The 26,221-nt window shown below is 46.0% G+C and overlaps 1 protein-coding gene across 1 annotated transcript in view; it reads left to right on the forward strand.

Annotated features, from left to right (window-relative positions):
• Window positions 1-26,221, forward strand: part of SSU72 (SSU72 homolog, RNA polymerase II CTD phosphatase) — a 50,843-nt gene that overhangs the window by 19,152 nt on the left and 5,470 nt on the right. The window contains exons 2-3 of the mRNA XM_082230657.1: window positions 1,769-1,912; window positions 24,473-24,612. Coding sequence (XP_082086783.1) covers window positions 1,769-1,912; window positions 24,473-24,612 — 284 coding nt within the window. The remainder of the gene's footprint in view (window positions 1-1,768; window positions 1,913-24,472; window positions 24,613-26,221) is intronic.

A 26,221-nucleotide genomic window follows, 5' to 3' on the forward strand; every position in this document is an offset into this window, starting at 1 on the left:
TATTTTTGACTGCTTCTAGTTCCCCTTCTTCTTGGCATACAAAGGGGGCTTGATTCTTGCCTTATTTTTGTAGGATATGGGGTAAGCAAGAAATGGGGGGGGGGTGATCCTCCCAGGCTGCTTCAAAGAGGATTATGCTTCAAAATACAGTTGAAATGAGACCTGTGGGAGTAAGAGACAAAAACGCCTCTCAAAGTAGTTAGCTGTGTAGAATGCAAAAGGAGAGATCTGTGGTGCTGAGGTGTCGTGGTCACTAGAAGGCAGTGAGGACTTGCTCATGAGAAATGGATTTGTTGATACGTGTGCATGAAAGAACATTGTGGTTCAGGATGAAGATACATTAATACTAGGAGCATCCACACCCTGCATCAACCATAATTCTTTCCCTCTCATTCCCTTACGTGGCTCTACATCAGCTTCCCAACCAAGTTAACAAGCTGCTAGCTTCCGAATGGCAGAAATATTTTTAGGGAGAGAAATTCTTTTGTTTTGTTCCCTGGTGGGGAAAAAAACAGCCTTCTGTTCATTTAAAGAAGTGGGTCTCTTGTTTAAAGTGCCCCCCCCCGGCATGATCTGCAATAGGGAAATGTTCTGTGCTGGTACTTCTGCAATCCAGTTTGCTCATGTAGAAGGAGAAAAGTAACTAAAAATAGTGCTCGGCATTCACTGCACAGCTGACTTTATTTCGGAGATTGCTGGGTTCTCTTTTGAAACGTCACATGTTCTTTCTGAAATGGCAAATCCAGGCCCTTGAGGAAGACTTGTCTTTGAGGGTCAGAATTGCTTTCTGCTTAATGGCTTAATTGAGGAGTGCTTTAAAATCGGCCAGTCTTCTGAAAGAGCTGTGATTAAGAGTATTTTTTTTAAAAAGTATGTGAAGCCATAGAAAAGTTACACAAGATCTCTACTTGTGCCATTTTCTCTCTCATTGAGTGAAATTCTTGTCTTGGTTGCTCTTATGAGAGCAACAAAGTTAAAAATAGCTGATTATGTTGGGAATAAGTAGCAAAATCAGAAGCTGTCATATTCAGAACCTGAATAACCAGCACAGACTTCTAGATTGCTTATTCTGCCGTAAGGGATCAAGAAGTGGTGATGCTTGAGAGGGTCTTCTCTGAGGCGGGCTCTCAGATTGTGGAATGACTTCCTTTCTGATGTGCGTCTTGCATCTCTGTATGCTTTCTTTGCAGTAAGTGCACCTCTGTGCCCAGGCCTTTGGTTATTGCCCTGTCCTGCTGTTTTCTTTCTGTCATTGGTGGGTTGTGGTTTTATTTTATGTTATCAATGTAAAATTATACTTGATTTTCAATGGTGACAATTTTGTAACCCGCCCTGGGGCCATTAAAAGTGGGCTGGAGCACTTCAAATGTAGAATGAACCTGTGAATTAAGCCTTCCAGTGGTGCAGTAACCTCAGTATTTTCCAGAGTTTCTCTTATTTATCTTTCAGATTTATAAATTGCGTCATAGCCAGAAGCTATTGAATCAGTGCATAATAAGATAAAATGAGGTAAAGCACAAAAGATGCAGACACTTAAACAATAAAACTAATTCTTAAATTTGTGCAGTTAATATTCCATAAGTGATTCAGGGAAAGGCTTATTTAACAAATATATCTTCAGTAGCGTCCTAAACATCAAGATACTAGGCACCTGTTGGATTCCAGAGGGTTGTGTAGATGCTATTTACTATGTATTGTTTTGGCATGTAAACATGAATCCATCCAGAATAATTAAGCTTCCCTCTTTTTTCCTCTTTTTGTCTTTCAGTAAGCGTGGCTTCATTGTTCGATCCTTTGGGACGGGGACTCACGTGAAACTTCCAGGACCAGCGCCGGACAAGCCAAACGTTTATGATTTCAAAACGACATACGATCAGATGTACAATGACCTGCTTAGGAAAGACAAAGAACTGTATCCCTGTGGAATGCCCCTTTCAAAACCCTGCTGTTCACCTTTCCGAAAGCTGTTCTTCGCACGTTTGCATAAGGAATATGCTGCTACTTGACTGTGGCAAGGTCTTGGTATTTTTCCAGTTCTAGGCAGGTGCTTCACATGATTGAAGGGCTCTTACCACATCCCTTTAAATGCTCTCTTTACCCTCCAACCCCCGGTCCATTAAGTAGTGGTGCATGCGGTAGAGGAGATTTGACACTTTCTTGGGATGTGATTTGCACTTCTGTGCGCTGGATGACTATGTTGGGTTGCCCCCCATAACTGGCTACTCAAACGGCAATAGCTCTATAGTCATGAAATTCACTAGGAACCTGACAGCTGAAGGTTTTGGCTTGATATCCCAATTCCTGACCGTACACAGCTGCTTTCCTTTCTGGCCATTCTCCCTCTTAGTTTTCTGTCCTCTCCCAGACTTTCCCTCAAAACCATTCCCATCTCCCCAAATCCCCCTGCCCCCTTTGGCCAGCCCTGACCCCCAGGCTCCTGTTGACCCTTCTGCCTTTCCCACCTCTCTGTGACATCAGGGGTAGCTCAGCCACTGACTGCCAGAGACCACAACTAAAAAATCTTCTTCACAATATATATCTAGAACTGCTCAGATGCTAAGCATCTTCTCTCCCCCCCCCCCCAGTTGTACTGGAAAAAGCACTTTGGACATTGTCCTTCAGAGAGAACTAAAGTAGAAGCATTTTGTCCTAGAATAATTCAGTTCAATGTGGGTTCCCCCAGGATGATCAGAGCTAGTGTAGCATCTTTCCTGCACTAACAGGTTTAAAATATACCTCCCATTGGATGTGTGAACCCTACTGTGAATTGATTGGAGCAGTACAACGAGTGGTGTGAATGCCTCCTTAGAAACAGTGTGAGGGTCTGGCACCTTTCCCACATGGCCTGGCAAAGATTTGTTCTTTGCAATGAACTGGCTGTGGACGACAGTTCAGGCAAGGAAGCAGGTAAGAACTATAAAAGTAGACCAGCCTGTACCTTGACCAAGACGGAGGTGTGTGATTAGGTGTCGCCACCCCTTTCAGAGCAGCTAAAATGCAGGTCCTGCAACTCTTCAGTACACTCATCCATATTCAACTCTAGCATATAGACTTAGATGTTCTTTCTGGTGCATCTCAAAGTGTTCAGGATCCATTGGTATCCTGGATTTACTGGGGTGGTGTTTTTGTCAACCTTGGGGGGGGGGCGGGGAATTAACCCTGCTTAAGCAAAAACATGCCTGCTCCTTTCCTAGGATTAACTAATGGCATTTGTAACAAGAATGACACGCTTTCAAAGGTGTGTTTGGTCTAATGGGGTTCCCCCTTCACCTCAGATATTACCTGGCCGAATTTTAAAAACAAAAACAGGAAAACTGCACACACTTTGGAAATAAAGGGGCTTTAATGAGTTCATTACCAGCCAAAGCTTTAGGCTGTAGCAGCCCTGGAACCTTTCTAATACCATATATGAAACTCACATCTTTTGAGAAGTGGTATTTAAAAGTAACCTTTCCAGGTGCCTTAGCAGCTGAGGACAGCCAGGAAAGTCTGCCTCGCTTGAAACCTGGGGCCAGTAGTTCCTGCTGCTTCCTTTTTCTCTGGAGCTTGAATAGGAAGTAATGAAAGGGATTGGCCAGGAGGGACAGCACTGTTTACACTCTCAGAAGGCTCAAATAGGTTAAAAGAAGATGACATCCAGAAGTAGATGCTTAAAAACTAGCATAAAGCTGGTCCCAGGCTGCTGAGTTGAGAGGATATTGATAACCAAATACCCACAAGGTCAGTACAGAGAACAGTCTAGCAGTAACAGGTCCTCATTTCGTCTCCTAGTCTTGCTTTAGATCGTTAAAGTGATTGTCAGAAGACTTGAGGGAGACATCAGGGGGGCCCATTAATCCACATGTTTTTGGGCAGAGTTATCAGCTCTGTGTGCGTGTGTTAACTGGTGGGAGACCATTAAACCTGAGAGCCTACAGCTCCCAGTAGTTATGGTTTTCATTTTGTTTCAGGCTTTCCTTAAACCTGCATCGCCACGTTTCTCTTTGGGGGCCGCATACACCACACCTGGAGCTTTTCATTTAGGGGGTGTCTCGTTTTATAAAAGGATTTCCCCATCACCAGTAATGCTGTATGTGCCAGGGCTTGAGGAAACTTGGAAGGACTGTGGTGGGGATTGAACTGGGAGCCTGTAGCCCTTGAGCTTCTCATGTAGGTATAGTTCTCACTGAGGTTGCAGAACTGTGTCTGGGCCCTTCTACTGTAAGCTGGGAGGTGGGGGATGCAGAATCCATTGATGGAATATAATCCCTTTAATGGACCACGGGTCCATCAAGCACCACGCTTTGTCTGCCATGGTGCCTAGATGGCTCCAGATCACAAGCTGGGCATGTCCCACTAGAGGTAATACTGGTTCTGAACAGTTGAGTGTCTCTCTTTAACCATCATGGCTAATGGCAGACAAATCCTCCATGAATTTGCTCTTGGCCACCTGAGTCACTGCCAGTTGTCACACCCCCAAGTAAATTATGCATTGCTTGAAAGATGTGCTTTTTCTTCTACCTGTCTTACTTCTGCTGCTACTCAGTTTCAGTGGGTGACCTGAGTGCTAGTGCTGTGACAGAAGAGACGAATATTTCTGTATCCTTGTTTTTTCTCCACATCACACACAATCTTACTACTATCATTCCCCATGTTGGTGATCTGCCCCCCAAATTAAATTGTCCCAAATTAGCCAGGGATGGGAAACTTTATGGCATCACAAAAGAGTGATAGGAGTTGTGATCCAACCAACATCGGGAGAGCCACAGTTTCCCCATTCCTGCCCTGTACATGGAAATGTAGCTGGTTTTGGAGAAGGTGAGATTAGTGCCCCTTCTTGGCATTCTGTGTGCAGGGATTTGGGGAGGGGGACCACTCCATCATTCAAACCTCGTGTCAACAAGCCTCCGTTAATACTGTCCAGACACAGTCAAGACCTCAGTGAGAATTAGCACCCGAGAAGCACTACGAAAAAGGACTGGTCCCATAACATACCTCATATGGTTGGGCTGGTTTTTGTTTTAAATATACTTTTTTCCTGAGGTGGTGACCATCTCAGTGGGGCACTAGCGATTCTATTAGAAAATGGGGAAGACCGTAGACATTTTGAGGATCTATGTGATGGTTGCCTTTCTTGTTAAAATGATTTGTTGTACTGAGAACATAACAATTAAAAAAGAAATACAATTGGCCCCCTGTCCACGCTCCTGGAGTTGCTTTTTTCTTAGTTCAGCGCTGCATTGAGAGGCAGAACTGTGGCCACCAAGCACTCCTTGCGATGGGGTGGGGTGGGGGAAGTGGAGCAGTCAGTTGCATTTGGGACCCTAAGGGTCTATGAAAGGCACCAAAAAGTTTTTAGGGGCTCTGACCTCTTGTTCAGAAGGCAGTCCTCCTTTGGATTGCAGTTGAGAAGGCAAGAGCAATCTTCCACTCACTATAAATTACCAGTTCTCTACCCCCCACTCCCACCCGCTGTCATTTTGGGGGCAGATCTATGTTTGGCCTGGTGGGGTGGGGGAAATGAGATGAATTGTTCTAATAAAATAGTTGCTGCAGGATACTTGGGCAGAGAAGAATGGCTACTGAGGAGCTCTGCTTTTTAGATGGGAGAGCCCACCTTAAGATGGGCAAGTTGTGTGGAGTATCTCAAAAGAAGTGTGGATGGGAACCGTCCTCCAGAAGCTGTAGCTCAGGAACGGGGAACCTGTGGCCCTCCAGCCATTACTGGACTTTAACTCCCATCAGCCAGTAGCCAAAGGATGATGGGAGTTGGAGTTCCAGCAACTCCTGCTTCCCCAAGTTCTGCTCATTTTCAGGTAGGTGAGGGCTTCTCCTTCCACCCTTCCGTGTCTGAAAAGAGCAGCTCCTCTGTGTATAAATGGGCAAACGTTTTGTGTCTGCACCTCCATGGTGTGTGGAAACAGGTCCGTGTCTTGGCACCAAAAGGGGGTCTCCCTGCCCTAGCAGAGCATGGAAACTAGGGTACACGGTGGACGTTTGTGGAAAGGCTTCTGCTACCCATCTTCCCCACCCACCTCCCACCCACCCCTCCAGTCCATCTGGTCAGTCAAGGAAGCAGCCATCCCAACCAGGCAGAAAAAAGCGCTACAGCGACTTACATCAGGAAACCAAGGTAAAAAAAGAAAAAGAAACAGCTGCTTAGAATGGCAACATGTATGTTTAAAAAACAACAACTTTTTTCTACCCTTTATAGGGAAAACGGGCAGGGGTGGGGAATGAACCCCATTTGGTGTTTAAAGGAAATTGAAGATAGTCGTTGTTTTGGCTGAGATGCACGACGCACAGTCATACATGCAGGGCTGCTCCCTGTTCCTCTTTTGAGAAGGTGTGGAAATGTAGGCAGCTCCATATGTACTTGGCAGGATGAAGAGTGGCCATAGCTCAGTGGTAGACCACATGCTTTACTGCAGAAGGTACCAGATTTGATCTTTGGTATCTTTCTAGTGAAAGGATCTTGAGCTGGAGATATGGGAAAGACCCCACAGAGAGCAATTCCCTGTACAGAGGATTCCCAAGTGCTGGGCTACATAGACCAGCAATCTGATTTCAATACAGTGATACCTCAGGTTAAGTACTTAATTTGTTCCGGAGGTCCATTCTTAACCTGAAACTGTTCTTAACCTGAAGCACCACTTTAGCTAATGGGGCCTCCTGCTGCCGCCACGCCACCAGAGCACGATTTCTGTTCTCATCCTCAAAGTTCTTAACCCGAGGTACTATTTCTGGCTTAGCGGAGTCTGTAACCTGAAGCGTATGTAACCTGAGGTACCACTGTATAGGACAGTTCCTACACTGGAAGATGGCGCAGCCTGTTTGAACACGAACAATTTGAAGCATATTTGGATGGATAGGAGGAAATGGTAAAAGGCAGTTGTTGACAAAGCTTCAAGGTGGGGTTGGGGAAACCAATGGCCCTCCAAATGTTGTTGGACTTCCAACTTGACTCAGCCAGCATGGGCAGTAGTCAGGGATAAAGAGCCGGCTGTGGGGCCAAAAGTTCCCATCCCTGCTGGAAAGGGCTGTGGGTGAGCAAGGCTCACCCAAATCCTGCCAGAGCAGCTTATGGAGTTAGCAACCCAGACAGAACACCTTTAGCGAAAGCTATTGCTGAGGGATTCAGTTCTGCAGCCCATTAGCACTGATACACACAAAGCCCATTTCTCATTGCAGCAGATGGTCATGTGACAAGAGCATAGCAGGTAGCACTTAACCTATTAAGCATTTATTTTTATTATTGCCTTTGGATCCCACCCGTCCTCCGAGGAGCTGAAGGTGGCATACATACTTCTCTTCCTCCTCCCGTTATCCTCACAACAGCCATGTGAGGTACGTTATGCTGAGAGACAGTGACTGGCTCAAAAGTCAACCAGTGAGCTTCATGGCTGAGTGGGGATCTGAACAGTCTCCTAGGTGCTGTGCCAACTCTGGCCAACGCACCACACTGGGTGTACCATTCCATGGAGTTGAGCAGCTTTTAGTGAAGCTTCCATGCTACTAAAACACCAGTACATGTTTCTTCTTGAGAGGCTGAAGGAGCTTCTGTGTGTAAGAACTTAAAATGTAGTAAAACATAGCTTTATGAGTCTTTGGTAAGAAGGTGAGGTATCTTCGTTGCTCGTCATTTCCTCCAGAACCAAATCAGCACCACAAAAACAAGAATCGCAGACTTAACTCCATCACTTTAAACTGTCCTGCACAGGTGAATCAAAAGCTTTAGTTGATCAGTCTGCTGATTTTAAATTTTGCAGTCAGTTCTCTTTCTGATTTTAAAAAGCAATATTGATTTCACCCTCCCTAACCTTTCTAACACTGCCCAGCCATGAAGCGTTTGCTTAAAATACTTGATGTATAGCATCACTGTGCGTAAAAGACAGTTGAATTAGGTTATGCCCATGGATTTGGTTTTTCAGCTATATTAGAAGTGCTTCATAAACCATTTGGCTGAATGGGATCTCTGTAATTGGGGGAACTTTTAGGCTAGATTCCCACCCCCCTTAAAATTCAGAACATGAAAGATTAGCTGATTAATTATTTTTAAAAGTTTGTTGTAGGGAATTTTTTTTATCTCCCTCTTTCTCAGACACAGCCACCAAAATCTTAAAATAACATGATTGGCCATAACTTTAGCTCTTGGAAAACGGTTTTCAACTTGGGTTGGAAATAATGCTTTTAAAATTACTTATATTTAAGTCTCTCACACATATTCATGTGCGTGCACACTGCAGTAAGCTAGTTTAAATGGGTTAAAGTTACTTTGTTATGTACTGAATGTGCATTTCCAGCAGTGTGGCCCATTCTGGTTGGCTTCAGTGTGCCCTGACAGTATCTGTGCAAAAATAATTATGTGTAAGCCCCCTTGAGCGCTGTTGATGACGATGGAAGGGTAGCACTTTGTACTTCACCATACTACTGCAGTTTATATGGCGAGTTCAAGTGTTCAAGGCATTTCACTCACTTTATCCTGTAATTCTAACCATTGCCTTTGTAAGAGGCTGATTTTCCCAAATTGCACATGGCAGGAGGGAGAGGTGGGACGCTGCAGGAGACCTCTTGAATTGAGGAATGGCCACAGCTCACTGGTAGTGCATCTGCTTTGCATACAAGAAGTCCCACATTCAATACCAGCCATTTTTAGGTAGCTCTGGGAGAGACCCCTGCCTGGAGAGATGCTGACAGTCAATGTAGGCAATATTGAGCTAGATGGACTTAGTATAAGGCAGCTTCCTATGTTAGACACACACACACACACACACACACACACACACACACACACACGTACATTAGTCATAGGGACTTCCTGATCCATTGTGTGATCTCGGCTGCATCAGTGTTTCAGGCTTTTTCATCCTCCTGCTTAGAGGGCAATCCTTGGGCCAGAAGATGACTAACAAAGTGATAAAATGCAATGCAGAATCAAAACAAAGGAGTAAAATTAAAGAAGACCATATCACTTCATACCCCCAGCAGCTTATAATTCAAAACCCAGTAAAGTAATTGTTGCTCTCTTTCAAAGGGCTAGTAGAGGAGATCTGGCAGGCCTCCTTTAAAAGGGGATGGGCTTCAGCAACAACACCCCCCCCCCAATCTGCATACTTTCTCTCTGGTAGATGCTAATCTTAACAAGTGATGGTGGTGATGGATCATCACAACCTCCTTTGGTTACGGAAGTGGGGGAAGAGCTGGGCCAATTGCATTGCTTCCAAAGCACTTAAGCCAGACCTTTGTGTTCTGCACCATCACAAAACCTGGTGGTCAGGATTCTGAGGTTCCCGGTGTTGGGGGAGTATGGGAAGTACCCTATTTCAAATCTCGCTTCTGCCATGAACTCTGTTTCTCCCCTTCTCCACAATCAGCCCAGGCAGTTCAGGCATGAAACCCACATCTCTATAGTAGACTGCATGCATCTCCTGTTGAAAGGTTTGGGTGCCAGGTGATGAGCAAACGCCCTTCATGATCTAGAGATGCTGGAGAGCCATTGCCAGACAAATTTGACCAGGTGTGGGGAACTTTTGACCCTCCGGATGTTGCTGGACTACAGTCTCCCATCATCTCTGGTCTCTGGCCATGTCTGCTTGGGCTGAAGCAGCCTTGCAGTTCAGCAACACCTGGAAGGTCAAAGGCTCCCCACACCCAAACTAGGTAATGCAAGGCTAGATGGGACAGTTACACAGACCTGGAAAAGGTAGCTTCCTCTTATGTGGGGTAACTTCTGTGCTTCAGCTCCTGTCGAGAGAGAAGTGAAGAACACCTGCTAGCAAGAAGGGACCTAAGTGATCTTCTCTTCCAACTCCCTGCAGCTATAGCATCTCTGGCAGGTTCGTCATCCATCCTCAGCTCAAATGCTTCTGGTTGAGAGCCTCCCTCCCCTTTCCATGGTGGTCTGTTCCTATCATTGTACCGCTCATCCCATTAAGAAATTTCTCCTAACTTTTAAGCCAAGATATGCTTCCCAGAATATCTAAGCAGTTTGCAAAAATATAAAGTAAAGCATCAACATTCTCAGTAATTAAAAACAGTTGAAAGCAAGTACAGTGGTATCTCAGGTTTTGAACGTAATCCATTCCGGAAGACCGTTCTGAAACGTTTGAAAACCGAAAACTCGACAGCTGACAGAATCTTGCACTCAGCGGAAGCTGCGTGGCATGTTCAACTTCCGAGGTGTGTTTGAAAACCAAAGCATTTACTTCCGGGTTTGCGGCATTCGTTAACCGAAATGTTCGTCAGCTGAGACATTCGAAAACTGAGGTCCCACTGTACTTAAAAGCATTCAAAATATGACTAAAACCAACAGGCACTAAAATGTGATAAACACACATAAAACTTCTCCATGTCTGGATAGGCTTGTCTAAATAAGAATGTTTTAAGCAGGAACCAAAAAGTACTGGGAAGGTGCCTGTCTGATGTCAATAGGCAAGGAATTCCGAAGTTTGGGTGCTGCCACACTGAAAGGTGGATTTCTTCCAAGTGTGGAATGGATCTCATGTGGCACCTGTAACAGGGTCACTTCAGCAGACCTAAGCATTTGACTCCTCAGAGCAACAGAGAAACCAGTCTCTCCCATCCTCAGTGTGAAAGCCCTTCAGATATTTTTTCCAACTTCACCAGGCTAAGTACCCCAGCTCTCCTCAACTGTCCTTCATAGTTTCCAGGCCCCCTCACCATTCTGGCTTTTTTCTTTTTCTGGATACCGTAGTACTACAGATGCTGTCTGGACTGTTACTGATTGTGACATGGATACCACTTCTGCAATCTGAGATTGCATTAAGTTGCTTTGGATTGCACATTGCTGGCTTGTGTTTTTCACTTTTGACCTTAGATGCCCCTAGATCCTATTCACATGTATGACTGCCCTTCCAGAGCTCTTTTACCTGATAGACGTCCCACAGATTCTTCATATCTAAATGCAGGTTTTTACATTTTAATCTCTATTGAGGTCCATCCTGGAGTAAGTTAGCTACATCCATTAATTTTAATGGGTCTGTTCTGAGTAGGGGTAATGTTGGGTACAACCTAGAGTTCCGTTGGTACTCTTGACAGATTGATTCAGAACTATTCATGATCACTCATTGGGATCCACCTAACAGTAGTATTGTTAGTATATCATCAAGGATGTCATGGAAGACCTTGTGAAATCCTTCACTGAAATCAAGATAAACTACTGTCCTTAGCCTTCGCCTTATCTATAAACCTTAGTAACTCTATCCAAAAAAAAAGGAAGGAAAAAAAGATAAGGTTAATTTGGCGCAACTCAGTTTTTATAAAGCTTTCCCTGGCTCCCGGTAATCCATTCTTTTCTAGTTGCTCACGTACAGACAGTTTAATCTGTTCTAGAATTTTGCCTGTTACTGACGTTGAGTTGATTCTTCTCTAGCTTCCCAGATTTAACCCCCCCCCTTTCCTCCCCTTCTGAAGATATATAGGGACAACATTCATTTCTAGTCACCAGACAGCTGTTGTACCCTGAAATGAAATCTTGTTGCAAGCCCCTTCAGCAACCTGGGAGAGGATCCCTCTGGCCCTGGAGACCTGAACTCCTTTAAAGTAGTAGTTAGGTGTTCTCTAGCTACCTCCTTAGCAATCCTGAGTTGCAAATCCCTCCTTGCATCGTTAGTCCTGCTTTTCCCAGTCAAACTCTGTTCCCTTTTTGGGAGAAGACCAAAAAAATGAATTGAATGGTTCCTCCTCTCTCTGTCAACTCTTAACACTACTCCACCATCCCTAAGCGACTGTCATTATCCTCCCTTGTCCTTTTCCCCCAAACATGGCCTGAGAAGTTCTTTTTGTCATTCTGAGTGTCACTGCTCATTTAGCTTCCCTGATACCATCCTTACAGCTTTGGACCTCTTTATTGTGCTCCTCCTTAGTTATAAATCCCTCCATTTCCTATATGTATTCTTTAAAAGTCTCGGAGGCTTCCCTGTGCTGTCTGCAAGTGTTAGAGCATCTGCTTTACATGCAGGCGGTCCCAGGTTCAATCCCTGACGTCTCCAGTTAGTGCTGAGAGAGACCCCTGTCTGAAACCCTGGGGAGCTGCTGCCAGTCATTGCAGACAGTGCTTAACTAGATGGACCCAGTGGTCTGGCTCTGTATAAGGCAGCTTGCTAGGTCCCTTACAAGTCTCCTGTTTATCATTTTTATTGGGAGAGTTCAGATTGTGGCATCTGCAACATACTTCCCTGCTAGACCTCATGAAAATGTTTACACCAGCCGCTCATTTTCACAGTGTGTGGTGGAATAGATGCTCAGCGGCTGGACCTAAATCTTTCTTCAGTTTCTTGGACTTTTTCAGGTGGCACTTTAGAAACAGCAAACACTAATAAAACCAAAATTAAAGGGTAAAATAAAATAGCAGCAGTGCAGTCTTAAATAGGCATTATAAAGAGCAAACAATTGCTGGAGCTGAGTCAAGAATCAAATGGTCTTTGCCTGTAAGGAGTGCCACATTGGAGATGGTGCCTGAGGAGAGTATTCCACAATAGGGGGCCATCACCGAGAAGGCTCTTCCCCTGCTTTCCACCTGCTCTGTGACATAGAATGCCCTGTAACATGTGCCTGTTCAAATTCTATCCCATGCAAACATGGAGCTGATCTACTGCACCATGCTTGTGATTCTTGGCCACCATCTATTTTTACTTACATAAAGTATTTTTTAAAAAAGATATTTATTAAGATTTTCAAAATATTACAAAGTAAAAAAAAAGAAAAAAGATAAATACAAAATAAAAATAGTTAAAAACAATTCAATCGTTCAATAATTATCTTTCATTTGCTTATTTCCCGGACCTCCTCACACCTCCCTTTTCTGTATTCCAGTTCAATTTGTTGGTTCAGCAAATCCCTCCCCTCATTATTTATCCTAGTCTTCAATCTTAAAATATTGTGACATTGAATTCTTACCTATTAATAGCCCATTTTCTCATATTCCCTTGTAGCATTACAGCTATAAACCACTTAGTTTCTATCCAACATCATTCTAACATTCATTAATTTTACAATATTTCTGTAAATAGTCTTTAAACTTTTTCCAATCTTCTTCCACCGACTCTTCTCCCTGGTCTTGGATTCTGCCAGTCATTTCTGCCAGTTCCATATAGTCCATCACCTTCATCTGCCATTCTTCCAAGGTGGGTAGATCTTGTGTCTTCCAATATTACTTACATAAAGTAAATACAATTGGTTTTATGCCAGGGAAAATTAGTTCTGACTAGCACCCCATTCAGTCCAATGGGACTTATACATGCCAGCTTCCTCAGAATTTCACCCAGTTACCGTCCTGTTTTCTGCCACAAATCTGCCTTACACATGAAGCCAGTTACAGATGGGTAGCCGTGTTGGTCTGCCATAGTCAAAATAAAAAAATTCCTTCCTGTAGCACCTTAAAGACCAACTAAGTTAGTTCTTGGTATAAGTTTTCGTGTGCATGCACACTTCTTCAGATACTTCTTCTGTATCTGAAGAAGTGTGCATGCACACGAAAGCTTATACCAAGAACTAACTTAGTTGGTCTTTAAGGTGCTACAGGAAGGAATTTTTTTATTATGAAGCCAGTTGTTTGCATCCCTTTTATTTTGTGGCCATAATGTGTGACTGCAGAAAGTGATGCAGCATTTAATTGTTGGACTGTCTTTGTCCATCTGGAAACACTTTGAGTTCGGTTGGGTGGGCTGGCTTCAGTCTTGTATGCTTCCCCCGTTTTCTCTCCCCCGGCCTGAATTCCCTCAGTCCATTGCTATTCGGGATCTCTTAACGTAGACTAGTTATAAGTGATTCTGTCTGCCTTCTCACTTCCAAACATATTCCAGGTGGGCGGCTGTCTTGGTCTGCTGCAGCAAAACTGGTAAAAGCACATTTAAAAGACTTGCAAATTTACTATGGCATAAGCCAGGTATGGGGGACCTCTGGCCCTCCAGATGTTGAACCACAGCTCCCATCAGCCCTAGCAAGTATGGCCGATGGCCAGGGGTTATGGGAGTTATAGTTCAGCAACTTTTTGAGGACCAGAGGCTCCCCACACCTGACATATTTTTGTGGGTCACAGTCATCTTCAGTAGATATATTTGGCATTATCCTGAGCTGTAGGTATCCATGTACAGGGTAAGATGGAATTATATTTGGTGAGCACAGAGGGGAATGAGGTGGAGTAAGTATACATAAGTTCTGATCCATCATTTGCAGAAAAGAAAAAACAGCCCTGAAGGCCCATAATCTTACTTCTGCCTTCCTGGAGTTACATGATGTTTCAGCTTCATTGGATAGACCCCAGTTCTCCCTCTCGGTCCTAGAACTTGGGATCATCCAGCAAGGCTGGAATGTTGGAAGATTCAGGAAAGGCGAAAAGAAAGTACTTATTCATGGAGTGTATAGTTGAACTATGGATTCCATTCCCACAACATGCAGCATTGACCAATTTAAAGGTAAAGGGACCCCTGACCATTAGGTCCAGTCATGGCCGACTCTGGGGTTGCGGCGCTCATCTCGCTTTATTGGCCGAGGGAGCCAGTGTACAGCTTCCGGGTCATGTGGCCAGCATGACTAAGCCGCTTCTGGCGAACCAGAGCAGCACACAGAAAAGCCGTTTACCTTCCCAACGGAGCGGTACCTATTTACTTGCATTTTGAGGTGCTTTCGAACTGCTAGGTTGGCAGGAGCAGGGCCTGAGCAACGGGAGCTCACCCCGTCACAGGGATTTGAACCTCCGACCTTCTGATCAGTTAGTCTCTGTGGTTTAACCCACAGCCCTACCCGCATCCCTTTGACCAATTTGGATGGCATTAAATGTGGATTAAACAAATTCACAGAGAAGACTATCGGTGGCTACCATCTACAATGGCTATGTCCTACTTCCACCGTCGGAGGCAGTATGCTTCTGAATACCGGTTGCTTGGAATCACAAGTGGGGAGAGTTGCTGTGGGGAGAGTTGCTCAGGTCCTGCTATGGGTCTTCACATGTAGGCATCCAGTTGGCCATTGTAAGAACAGGGTGGTATTTTAGGTGGCCTTTGGGCTGATCTAACAGCCATGCTCCTCTTACATTCTTGCAATACAGTTTACTGCAGGGTAGTGGCATTTAGCTGAAGATTCATTTTCATTTAAAACTTTGGAAATGTCAGCCTGCCTCTTCTTCGATCCCTGTGGAGTTCTTCTATTTTCCTGATAGGGTTGCCAGCTGGCCCAAGTAAAATGCTGATGTTTTTTCAACTGGGCTTCTGCTTCCTGGTAACTAATTGGGCTTGACAATTGTGCATCCATCAGATTAAACCTACAAATAAACCTAGCTGAAATGCCACTTGTTTAAGAAGCTTTTTGATTTCACCAGTGGTCTCAATAGTTTACTGCACCTCGATGAAGGTGGGAGCTTAGACATGTTATGTCCCTAAAGCATAGCATTACAATTAGTACTCTCTCCAACCGAAACATCAAACCCCACCTTCCCTTCACAAACTCCCGAACCAACAGCATTCCTTGAGAGAGAGAAAAATCTGTGTTAGACTTATAACGTCAAGTTGTCCTGCAAAGAGGAAGCTTTGCAGCATCTGCGTTTGGTGGAAAGAAGTTAGGAGTGAGGAGAGTCTTAAAAGATTTGAGGAAAGCTAGAGAGATCAGGAGGTCTTGGACCACAAATGCTTCTGCAGCCTTCCTGTCTTCAACTGGTAAGTTGAGGAGAGGGAAGCAAAAGTAGATCCCTGCCCCAAGGAGACGACAATCCTAACTGTGGGGTAGATGATGATGATGATGGGAGAGGAGATGGGAAAACATTGGCAAGGAGAAATGAAAGTGAACAGATTTTCTTGGTGAAGGCATCATGAAATAACGTGAATCGCACTGGGGGTGCCACCACTGTCTTTTCAGTTGTTTCTTTAAAGGGGGGAGCAAAGTGAGGAGGAAGAAGTATACAGTAATAAAAACAGATTTAGAAGTGAGTTTCATATTTCAGGTCGAACCAGTCCTCAGTTGCCAGTAATGTAGTATCCACCCTTGCCATCCAACTGAGTGCCTTCCCTTCCTCTGCAAGCCCTAGCAACCCCACACTTGTGGAAACCCTGGAATACATTCACTGTAGCACTCTATTTAAGTCACTTAGTGGTATACTCGTTGCACTGGTATAACCGGTTGTGCAGTGGGAAACATGAGTACATTCCTCTAGACTACAGTGCAAATATCTAGACCAGTGTTTCCCAAACTTTTTTGGGCAACGGCACACCTGTTTAAGGAAAAAATTCTCGCGGCACACCACCGCGGCACAGCCCCGTGACGTCAGCGCGCAGCGTCACGCCGGGAGGGACGCACGAAAGTGAAAGTTTTTTCCCTCCCCCTTGCCGGGGAACCTCCAAGCTTTGGGGGTGGGAGGAGGCAGCAGAGCGAGGGACTGAGGGACGGCGGCAACTGAGGCGGCGGCGGCTGTTGTGGTGGTGGCGGCGATAGCGGGCGGAGGAGGGGGCAGCGGCGGGGCTTGAGGAGCCGTCGCCGGGAGTTGCTGCTGCTGTTGTTGCTGCTGCTGCCCGGACATGCTGGCCTCCTCCTCCTCCGCTGTCTCGCGCTCCTCCCTTTTGCACGCGCTGCCCCGCCACTCAGCACCACCACTGCGGAGCCGCCCCCGGCTCGACGCGGATCCTCGCCGCCGCCGCCTCTCACCGCCCGACTCGCCCGCCTCCCTCCCACGGCACACCAGCCAATGTCTCACGGCACAGTAGTGTGCCGCGGAACACCGGTTGGGAAACACTGATCTAGACCAGGCATGGCCAAACTTGCCCCTCCAGCTGTTTTGGGACTACAATTCCCATCATCGCTGACCACCGGTCCTATTAGCTAGGGATGCTGGGAGTTGTAGTCCCCAAATAGCTGGAGGGCTAAGTTTGGCCATGCCTGCCCTAGACGGTTGCACTATGGATTGCACAACAAGCTTCTGCCAGCACAGCTTCTTGTGTTGGATTCCTTTGTTGTGCCAGCTTTAAAACTGCCATCCATAGTGCAAAGGGGTCTTGCATTAGTGGACAGAGAATGTTGGATGCAGCCCCCTATTTGTGGCCAAATAGCTTCCTATGTCGCTGCAGGAAATCCATTTTAAGCCTTTGGCAGCTTCTGCCAGGCCCAAAGATGGGGAAAATATATTTGGCAGCCGTTTCTCAGTTAATCTTAACAGTAGTGTTCACCTTACTGCCGGTTAGCTCTCCGTGGAGCAGGAACAACTACTTCAGTGCATGCCCTGTGAAATGCATTCCTACGTCTACCCAATCATGCACTAGTTTGGGGTCATGAATAACTTAACAAAAATACCCTTCCTGATTAACTTATAATTAATTATGCAAAGCAAGTGAGGTGTATGCGGCAATGGTCCCTTGCTATTTTATTTTACTGAAAGCTTTTTTTTAAATGTTTACTTCGCTGTTCAGCCAAGCCAACCTCCCCCCCCGGGGGGGGGCTGCTTACAAATGCCAGTGATAAGACAGTCTCAGTCCTTAGGCGTACAATCTTAAAAGTCACAACAGGAAAGGGAGGAGGAGGAGAAAAGCAACACTGGGCTTTATTCCCCATTTACTGGATTCTTGTAGTGGGCAGCTGGGGTTGAAAGATTTCCATGAGAGGAGGATTTTGTTCCTAGTGTGAAGAAGAAATACTCTTGTGGCAGCTAGACAGTTGATGGCTGTCCCAGTGAAAGGGGGCTGCCTTGCTTGTGGCAGGACGAGGACGTTGTTGGACTCCAACTTCTATCATGTCCATCCAGCACGGCTAACAGGGATGATGGGAGTTGGTAGCCCAGGGATATCTGGAGAACTGTAGCTTCCCCATCGCTGCCATAGGACTGCCTCTGTCCCTTCCTTGCTTGGGATGGGAGAGGGGCACAGACAATGCTGCCATGTTCCTAGTGCCCTTTAAAGGGGGGTTAAGACACAGCTGTGACTTTGTTGTTGTCGTCGTTTAGTCGTGTCTAACTCTACGTGACCCCATGGACCAGAGCATGCCAGGCACTCCTATCTTTCACTGCCTCCTGCAGTTTGGTCAAACTCATGCTGGTAGCTTCAAGAACACTGTCCAACCATCTCGTCCTCTGTCGTCCCCTTCTCCTTGTGCCCTCCATCTTTCCCAACATCAGGGTCTTTTCCAGGGAGTCTTCTCTTCTCATGAGGTGGCCAAAGTATTGGAGCCTCAGCTTGAGGATCTGTCCTTCCAGTGAGCACTCAGAGCCGATTTCCTTCAGAATGGATAGGTTTGATCTTCTTGCAGTCCATGGGACTCTCAAGAGTCTCCTCCAGCACCATAATTCAAAAGCATCAATTCTTCGGCGATCAGCCTTCTTTATGGTCCACCTCTCACTTCCATACATCACTACTGGGAAAACCATAGCTTTAACTATACAGCTATGACTAGGCCAAGCGTAGCCCAATGGAACGGAGCCTCCAGGCTCAGCAGCGGTATACCTGTAGGGCCACACCACAACTGGCAGCCAATCACATTCATGTTTTGGTTGTGGGCTGCTTGGAAGCCTGGCAGGACACTGCCGGCAGGGTTGGGCTGGAAGATCTTTGTTCTGCTTTTAGCAGGGCTCTTGGCGTTAAGCGTTATCATCTTGGACCCAGAAGCATTATGGGGTTGTTGTTTTTTTAAGTATATAGGAAGAAGCCGGGGGCGCCACAAAGATTTCCTTCTCCGCAGCAAAGCAAAGTAACAACATGGACATCCCACCTTTTTTCCTCCGAGAAGCTCAAGGTGGCACACATGCCTTTCTCCTTGTTATCCTCACAACAACCCTGTGAGTTAGGTTGCGCAGAGAAGGTGCCTGGTCCCAGGGTGCAGCCCAGTGAGCTTCATCATGGCTAAGTGGGGCTTTGAACCCTACACTCTCAGGTCCTAGTCTTGACACTTCACTAGTGGCATGCTGAAGCTGGTCTTGTAGACAGGCCCTGTATGCTTGCCAGCACCCGAAGAGCTGGATGGATCAGTTATCTGACTGATCAGCTTCCTTCTGAACTGAGGGTGCCGTGGGTGCTAATACAGTGGTACCTCGGGTTAAGAACTTAATTTGTTCTGGAGGTCCGTTCTTAACCTGAAACTGTTCTTAACCTAAGGTACCACTTTAGCTAATGGGGCCTCCTGCTGCCGCTACCCAGTTTCTGTTCTCATCCTGAAGCAAAGTTCTTAACCCGAGGTACTATTTCTGGGTTAGTGGAGTCTGTAACCTGAAGCGTCTGTAACCCGAGGTACCACTGTACTCTTGCAGAGTGGTAAAAGGCAAGGTCATATTTAGATGGATCCCAAGTGAGCTACTTCAAGCAGGTTGAAGGTTTGAGCTTAAGGCAGTTTCTTTGGAGTGTCCCAAAGTTAACTGGATCACTTCTTTTTCTCCTCTATCGTAACTCCCTAGCCCTTGGACCCACCTTTCTGAAATTTTGCAGGCTACTTTCCTAGAGGCACCTCTCCCAATATATACCTTTTACATAGCAAGATGCATTTCTCACAAAGCCACAAGGAAGAAAATAAACTTTGCATGTACTGTGCCTGCACATTTCACCCAATTCCATCAAAAAGGGGGTAGGTTTAAAACTTCTTTTAAAATTACCCCAAAAGGGTGAATTAGGGGGAAGGCATGATTCACCCCCTGGAATCAGGATTTGGCTGGAAACCCTAAGCTGATTCGGGCATCCTCCGAATAGGTTAGGAGCAATTTGGGCTGTTTTCCAAAGTGCCACATCAGGGTCTGAAAAAGAGTTGGCGCACTCTCCTAAAAAGCAGGAGTTTAGGAAGATTAGGAGATCAGGTTATCACTAATTATCTATTATACACCTTAATATGACAGGTTTCATGTGCTAGATTGACAGCCCTTAGTTGCAGTGGAAGGGAATATTCAGCCTCCCTTTGCAGAGTAAAATTGCAGAGTGAAAATTGTTTTTAAAAGGCCCTTAGTTTACAGCCTCCCTTAAAAGCCTTAATTAATTCATTTTGATGCCTTCTTATAAAACATGTTTTCTGATATTATATAATTTATTCCAGCTTTACTAGTCATGGCAGTAACTCACCACTGGAGCTCCTGTCTAGCATTCACTTGTGTTGTTTTTTTGAGATTTTCACAGGCTTTGAGTTCATCTTCACAGTCTTAAGGTTCATTCGCTAGAGAATGAGACTCTTAATATCAGGGTCATGGGTTTGAGCCCCATGTTGGGAAAAAGATTCCTGCATTGCAGAGGGTTGGACTAGATGACCCTCGTGGCCCCTTCCAACTCTACAGTTCTATGATTGTATGACTAGAAATGTGATCCTTCCTCATCAATAAATGAAAGAGAAACAAGAATTGGCATGCTAAATTTTGAGTTTCACTTTCACTTGGCAAATGCAGAATGCCTGACTTAATCCAAACAGAAAACTGACATATGACTGTTTGAAAGAACATCATAGATTTATTATTAATGATTTATTATTATGAGTAGTAATAATTTGCTAGAATCAATTTAGATTAAACATGTTTTTAACAATTCGAAGTAGTTACTTGACATTCCTTCCCCACCACTGTCATTTCTCAAAAACTGGAGCATCTAAGGGAATTCTACACTGATTTATCTCTTGAGTGAGCTGAACTTGATGGGAATTAACTTCCTACTAAAATAACACAGAGGGTTTGCTTTGAAAAACAAGAGATTTTGCTGCATCAATAGAAGAAGATGGGGTAGTGGTGGGATAACACAAGCAAAACATTCCCAGATAGTTCTGTACAGTACTAGTTGCCCTCAATGTCTGGGAGAAGATAAGAGAAGGAAGATAAACATGTTCCAGAAGGGATGCAGCAGTGAAAAGACAAGGACTCGGTTCTGCTCTTCTGACCACGAGATGACTCTTATCCATGCCCCTGCTCTGAAATGGTGAACGAGACATGTTTTGCGTACAGGTGCGTCATACACACTTGAGGAGCTGGGATGCACTGTAGGTTTCTGTTGAGCATACGCTCTTAACCCACAAGGCAGCCCAAAGAAGTGGGGTCTGTGCTGTGGGTTGATGGAATGGTGGTGGTGGTGAAATTTTAGCTGCATGTGAAACTTGGCAAACTTTCACCACGGGGGAATGATAATCGCTACATTGCAAATCTCTGCTCTGGGAGAACTGAACTGGGGCTCTGGCCCACAGGGCAGATTCTCCATGGACAGGGTGGGACAAGGGTGAGTTTCTCCCCCTCCCCTAGAGGCTATTTTGAACAACACAATGGTGGCTTTGGCTTGATTTATACCCAAAGTGAAGCAAGGGTTTAAAATAAAACTATGGTTTGCAACCCTCACAACCACTTTGCCCCTCCGCTGCTCCTAACTGGGCCATTCAGGGGAGGAAATAACCTGGGAGCCTGGCCTCTTGCCATGTTCAAACCCGGGCTTGTGGTTTGTTCCCCTCTAAACCAGGGATGGGGAACCCGTGGCCTTTCAGATCTGTTTGGACTGCAACTCCCATCATTCCTGACCTTTGGCCATGCTGGCTGGGGCTGATGGGAGCTGTTGTCTAAAACATTGGGGAGCGGGAGCCTGGGGTGGAGGAGCAAAGGTTCCCCATCCCTGCTGTAAACAACCCACGAAAAGTAAACCACGATGTGTTATTGGCTTGCGGCTCGTGATTGATTTGGAGGAGATGGACTGCAAATGCAGGCTTGCATTATCACAATGAGCCAGACCCTGGCTTGTTTCTTCCCCCGTTCTGCACAGTTGCCAGCCAAGTGCTCGTGCGCGGCAAACCATAGTTTTATTTTAAACCATGGCTTAGTGTTGCATGCGAACTGGCCTGCAACATACTCTCTTGCAAACGCAGCTGTTAGAAAATGTTCAGGTAGGGCTGTGACTAGCCTGCGGCCCTCCAGAAATTGAGGGACTCCAGCTGCCATCAGCCCCAGCCGGCAGGGCCAGTTGTCAGGGGTGATGGGAGTTGTAGTCCAGGAGTAGCCAGAGAGCTTCGGATGAGCTGCCCCGGCCGTGGAGCCACACATGGAGAAGGCCATCAATGGCTACTAAACACAATGTCTTTGTTCTATCTCCACTGTCAGAGGCAGCATACTGGGAATCCCTTGGTTCGAGCACTGTTGGCACTCAGGTCTTGTTTCAGGCTTCTCATAGGCATGTGGATAACCACTGTAAGAACGGGAGGCTGGACGATGTGGGCCTTTGGCCTGATCTAGCAGGGCTGTTCTTACATTAAGGGGACCAGGATAGGATTGCACAGTGAATGCCTTCCAGGTGCCGTGCGGGAGACAGAAGAGAGGGCTTGAGCCCTGGAGTAACTGTAGAATCCTGTTCCTTGATACCATCCATCTGGCATCATCTGTATCAGGCTTCCTCAACCTCGGCCCTCCAGATGTTTTGAGACTACAATTCCCATCATCCCTGAACACTGGTCTTGCTAGCTAGGGATGATGGGAGTGGTAGGCCAAAAACATCTGGAGGGCCGAGGTTGAGGAAGCCTGATCTATATAGGGGGCAGCTTTTTGCAAGTCCTACCAAGAACAGTAAAGGGTATGTTTAGGTTTATAGAAGCAAGCGGCAGCCATTAGCTAACCTTTCAAGTTGGTGCATGCGGTTCTTTCCAATCTAGGGTAGGTGGGTATGGCATGACCGAAACACAGGTCAAAAGGGAAAGACTGGTGTGGTTCTCTGTCATAGCTTTACAATATTGAGTCCCCTGCCCCGAGGAGCTTACAGTGTAAACAACGGCAACAGCTAAGTGGAAAAATCAAAGGGATGCTATCAAAGTGGACCTGTGATGATTCAACATTTTACAAACAGATCCAGAAATAAATCCCACTGTGTCCTTTGAGGCTAAATCTATTTGTTGTATTTCTTTCCCATTTTTCTCTTAAGGAGCTCGAGGCGATGTAAATAGATCTCCCTTTCCTCATTTGACACCCACAACAACCCTGGGAGGTAGCTTAGGCAGAGAGGCACTGACTGGCCCAGAGTCACTCAGTGAGCTTTGTGGCTGAGTGGGGTTTCGAACCCTGGGCTCTCAGGTCCTAGTCCAACACACTAACCATTGTACTACACTGGTATTGTGAATTGCAGTCTTGCTCGTGCTGGAGTGTGATGGAATGTTTGGGTACTGATTTTGAAAGCTGAGTTTATTTGAAGTTCTGCATGCTCGGTCTTTAGTGAGTTCAACAGGTTCAGTACGACGTTTGCCCAAGCAGAATCACGGGCAGCTGCCTTATCCCAAGCAAGACCTGTGGTCTGTTTTGCTAAGTATTGTCTACACACTTGGCAGAAGTTGTCCAGGATTTCAGCCCAGAGTCTGTCCCAGCGCTATCTAGAGATACCAAGGATTGAACCTGGGACCCCGAGGTGTTTGCAATGCAAGACAGATACTCTAACCACTGAGCCCTTCTCCCATCATGGAAGTCTGCTTAGTGTTGTATCTGTGGCTCTGTTAGCTAAAGCTGTAGTGTAACGCCTACCTGCAAAAGAAAAAAGTAATTGGCAATAGAATTTGACTTTTCAGACAGCCTTTTTCACAGCTGGCCGGCACATTTGATAATCTTTAAACTCCATTTGATATACTTTGCTGGGGGGGGGGCATTTGCAGAAAGATAGATGCCGGCTGCTCAGGAATTGCTAAAGGAGGAGGTTGGGATAAAAGTGGTTGTGATCGGATAACAAATGAATGTGGTTATATGGACTTTGATGTGATGCTATTGGGGCTTCACTGTTGAATTCAGGGATCAGGAACCAGGGGCTGCTGCAGATACTGGATTCCATCTCCTCATCATCCCCAGTCACTGGCCTTGATGGATGGGCCGGTTGGTCTTGTAGACCACAAGGGCACTGGTTTGGGGATGGCTGTTTTAAGATTTTCAGGTCCCCCATTTCCAGCTATAGACAGCACATTGGACCAAGTCGATGCGTGTGAAATCTCAGGTTCCTGACTATTTCAGGTTGGTTTGCAAGAAAGCAAGCTTCTAGTCCTTGTGACTACCAAGAGCGCCAGGGAGATTTTAAAAGCAAAATGAAGCTTTTTTATTTTATTTTACAACAGAAACGCTTATTTAAAAAATTGAGGTAGCAAGCATCGTCATAAAAAAGAGGGCTTTCCCCCTTCTCTGTCAGATAGGTGGGGGTTCTGTTTCCATGAAGTCGGCTGCTACGGCATGCATTATCAGAAAAAAAATGATGTTGTATTTCTTGTGTGAGAAATGTTTTACTTGTGTGCGAATTCAATCCGCACACTTGCCATTTTAATCAGCTAAACCATTTCAAGGCTTCTTTGATCTCTAAGCCTTATTTTACCACACTGAGATTTCATATCCTAGGAGGAGCGCAAGGGATTGTCTTGTACGTTCAAAGAGTTAAACTTGAGAGGGCAAGGGGAAATCTGATGGGATCGCTTGTTCCAAATTTACCTTATCCCCCCCCCCAACTGTCCTAAGTGATTCCCAAACAAACAAAATGTAACCACTAAAATCAACCCCAACGACAGCAACCTTTTTGACTTGTAAGTTCCTTAACCCTGGTAACCTCAGCTATACACAGAATGGGATTTTGCACATGTTGGACAGAAACAAGCGAATCAAACCACGGCCGGAGAGATTCCAGAACTGTAAAGACGTCTTTGATTTGATCTTGACGTGCGAAGAAAGGGTCTATGATCAAGTAGTAGAAGGTAAGGAGATGAAAGTTGTTTGCTTTAATGGCAAGGACCAGTATGCTATGGTGCCAGGGGTGGGGGAGCTGAATATGGCTCCCCGGACTTTCTTATCTGGCCCTTCGGGCACTCTCTGGGCCACAACCCTCCTGGAATTCTTCTAACATAACTGGAATGTGTCCTTGAACTGTTCATCCCTCTAGCTTGCCTGAATGGAGAGAGAGGGGTGTTTGTGTGTTTTGCCTCTGGCCCCCGGAATGCTCCTTGTAAGGGAAGTGGCCCCCAAGCTAAAGAACGTTCACCACTGTTCCTTAGTTGTTGGCGTATTGGACTAGAACCGCAGAGATTTTGGTTCAAATCGCTGCTCACTTCTCAAGCTTGCGGTGTGACCTGCAATCAGTCGCTCTTTTTCTTTCCGGCCCACTTTGCAGGGGTTGTCGTGAAGATTTGCTGGAGGGCAAAATTTTCACAGAGGCTGGGTGGCCATCTGTACTCGTGTTGCAGAACGTCCATCAATCAGGGGGTTGGTCTCGTCTACTCAAAGGCTCTTTATGATTCCAAACAGGGTTGAGAGTAGGCAGTGGAGACTGCCTACCATTCCCCTGAACTCTCTGAAGAAGGGATGGCGTAAAAATGTGATGGAAACAATCTGGGCTCAAACTCGGACGGGGTTGTGTGTTCTGTGGTTCAGCAGAAGTTCCGAAGAGGGAATCCTTCCTGGGAACTACAGACCTAGGAAGTACCTCCCCCCCCCCCCAAATCATAGTTCTGCAGTGGGAGCAACGGAATGCAAATCCAATTAGGTTTCTGCAGTGACGCTGCATTCCTGTTAGTGCAGCATTTATTCTGCTCTGCTATCCTGCTGTTCCTCCAAAGAGGCCTGGGAATCTATGCATTGGATTATTTCTGCTTCACCCTTGCATCAGCCTGGGGTTAGGCTTGAGAGCAGATCATTGGCCAGCTCTTGACTCATTGACTTTTGTGGCTGAGCAAGGATATGGAGGTAGGCCTTCTTGGTCCAGCAGTCTTATTTGCTGAGTGAAGTCCCAATGGCAGCTTCCATATCCCCAAAACAGGAGACAGGAGAGAGAGCACAGATTTGCCTCCGGTCTCCATTGATGAGCAGTTTCAAGGGCCCCTCCTCTCCCTTTACAAACGCATGGGACAGGCTGCTCTTCAAATAGAAGACTGCCCTCTTGAAAGTAGGCCATGTGGCCATCTTAGGTCTGGGTCTTCCTCACAATGGAATGGACCCATTATTGTCCCTGCACATTCGTTTGCCCTCTCCCTGAGTACGTCAGAAGGGCCTCACTGGGTCCAAAGGTCTGTCTAGTTCCGCCTTCTTATATCCCACAGTGGCCAATGAGATGGCTGCAGGAAGGCAATGGCCCTCCCTCCCTGTCACTCATAAGAAGTGCCCTGCAGATAACTGGCATTTGGAGGCACAGTGCAGAGGGGGAGAACATGCCCACAGTGACTGGTAGGCCACCCAGCACTGCCTACACAAAGAGAGTGAGGCCAGCAGGCAGCCATCGCAAGGGGGAGGAGAAAAGGATGGCCTTGTCTGAATCACAAGCGGGAAGAGACACTGTTGCACTTGCGGGCTTCCCATAGAACAGTGTTTCTC

Source organism: Podarcis vaucheri (assembly GCF_965113315.1).
Source record: "Podarcis vaucheri genome assembly, chromosome: 7".
Lineage (NCBI taxonomy): Eukaryota > Metazoa > Chordata > Lepidosauria > Squamata > Lacertidae > Podarcis > Podarcis vaucheri.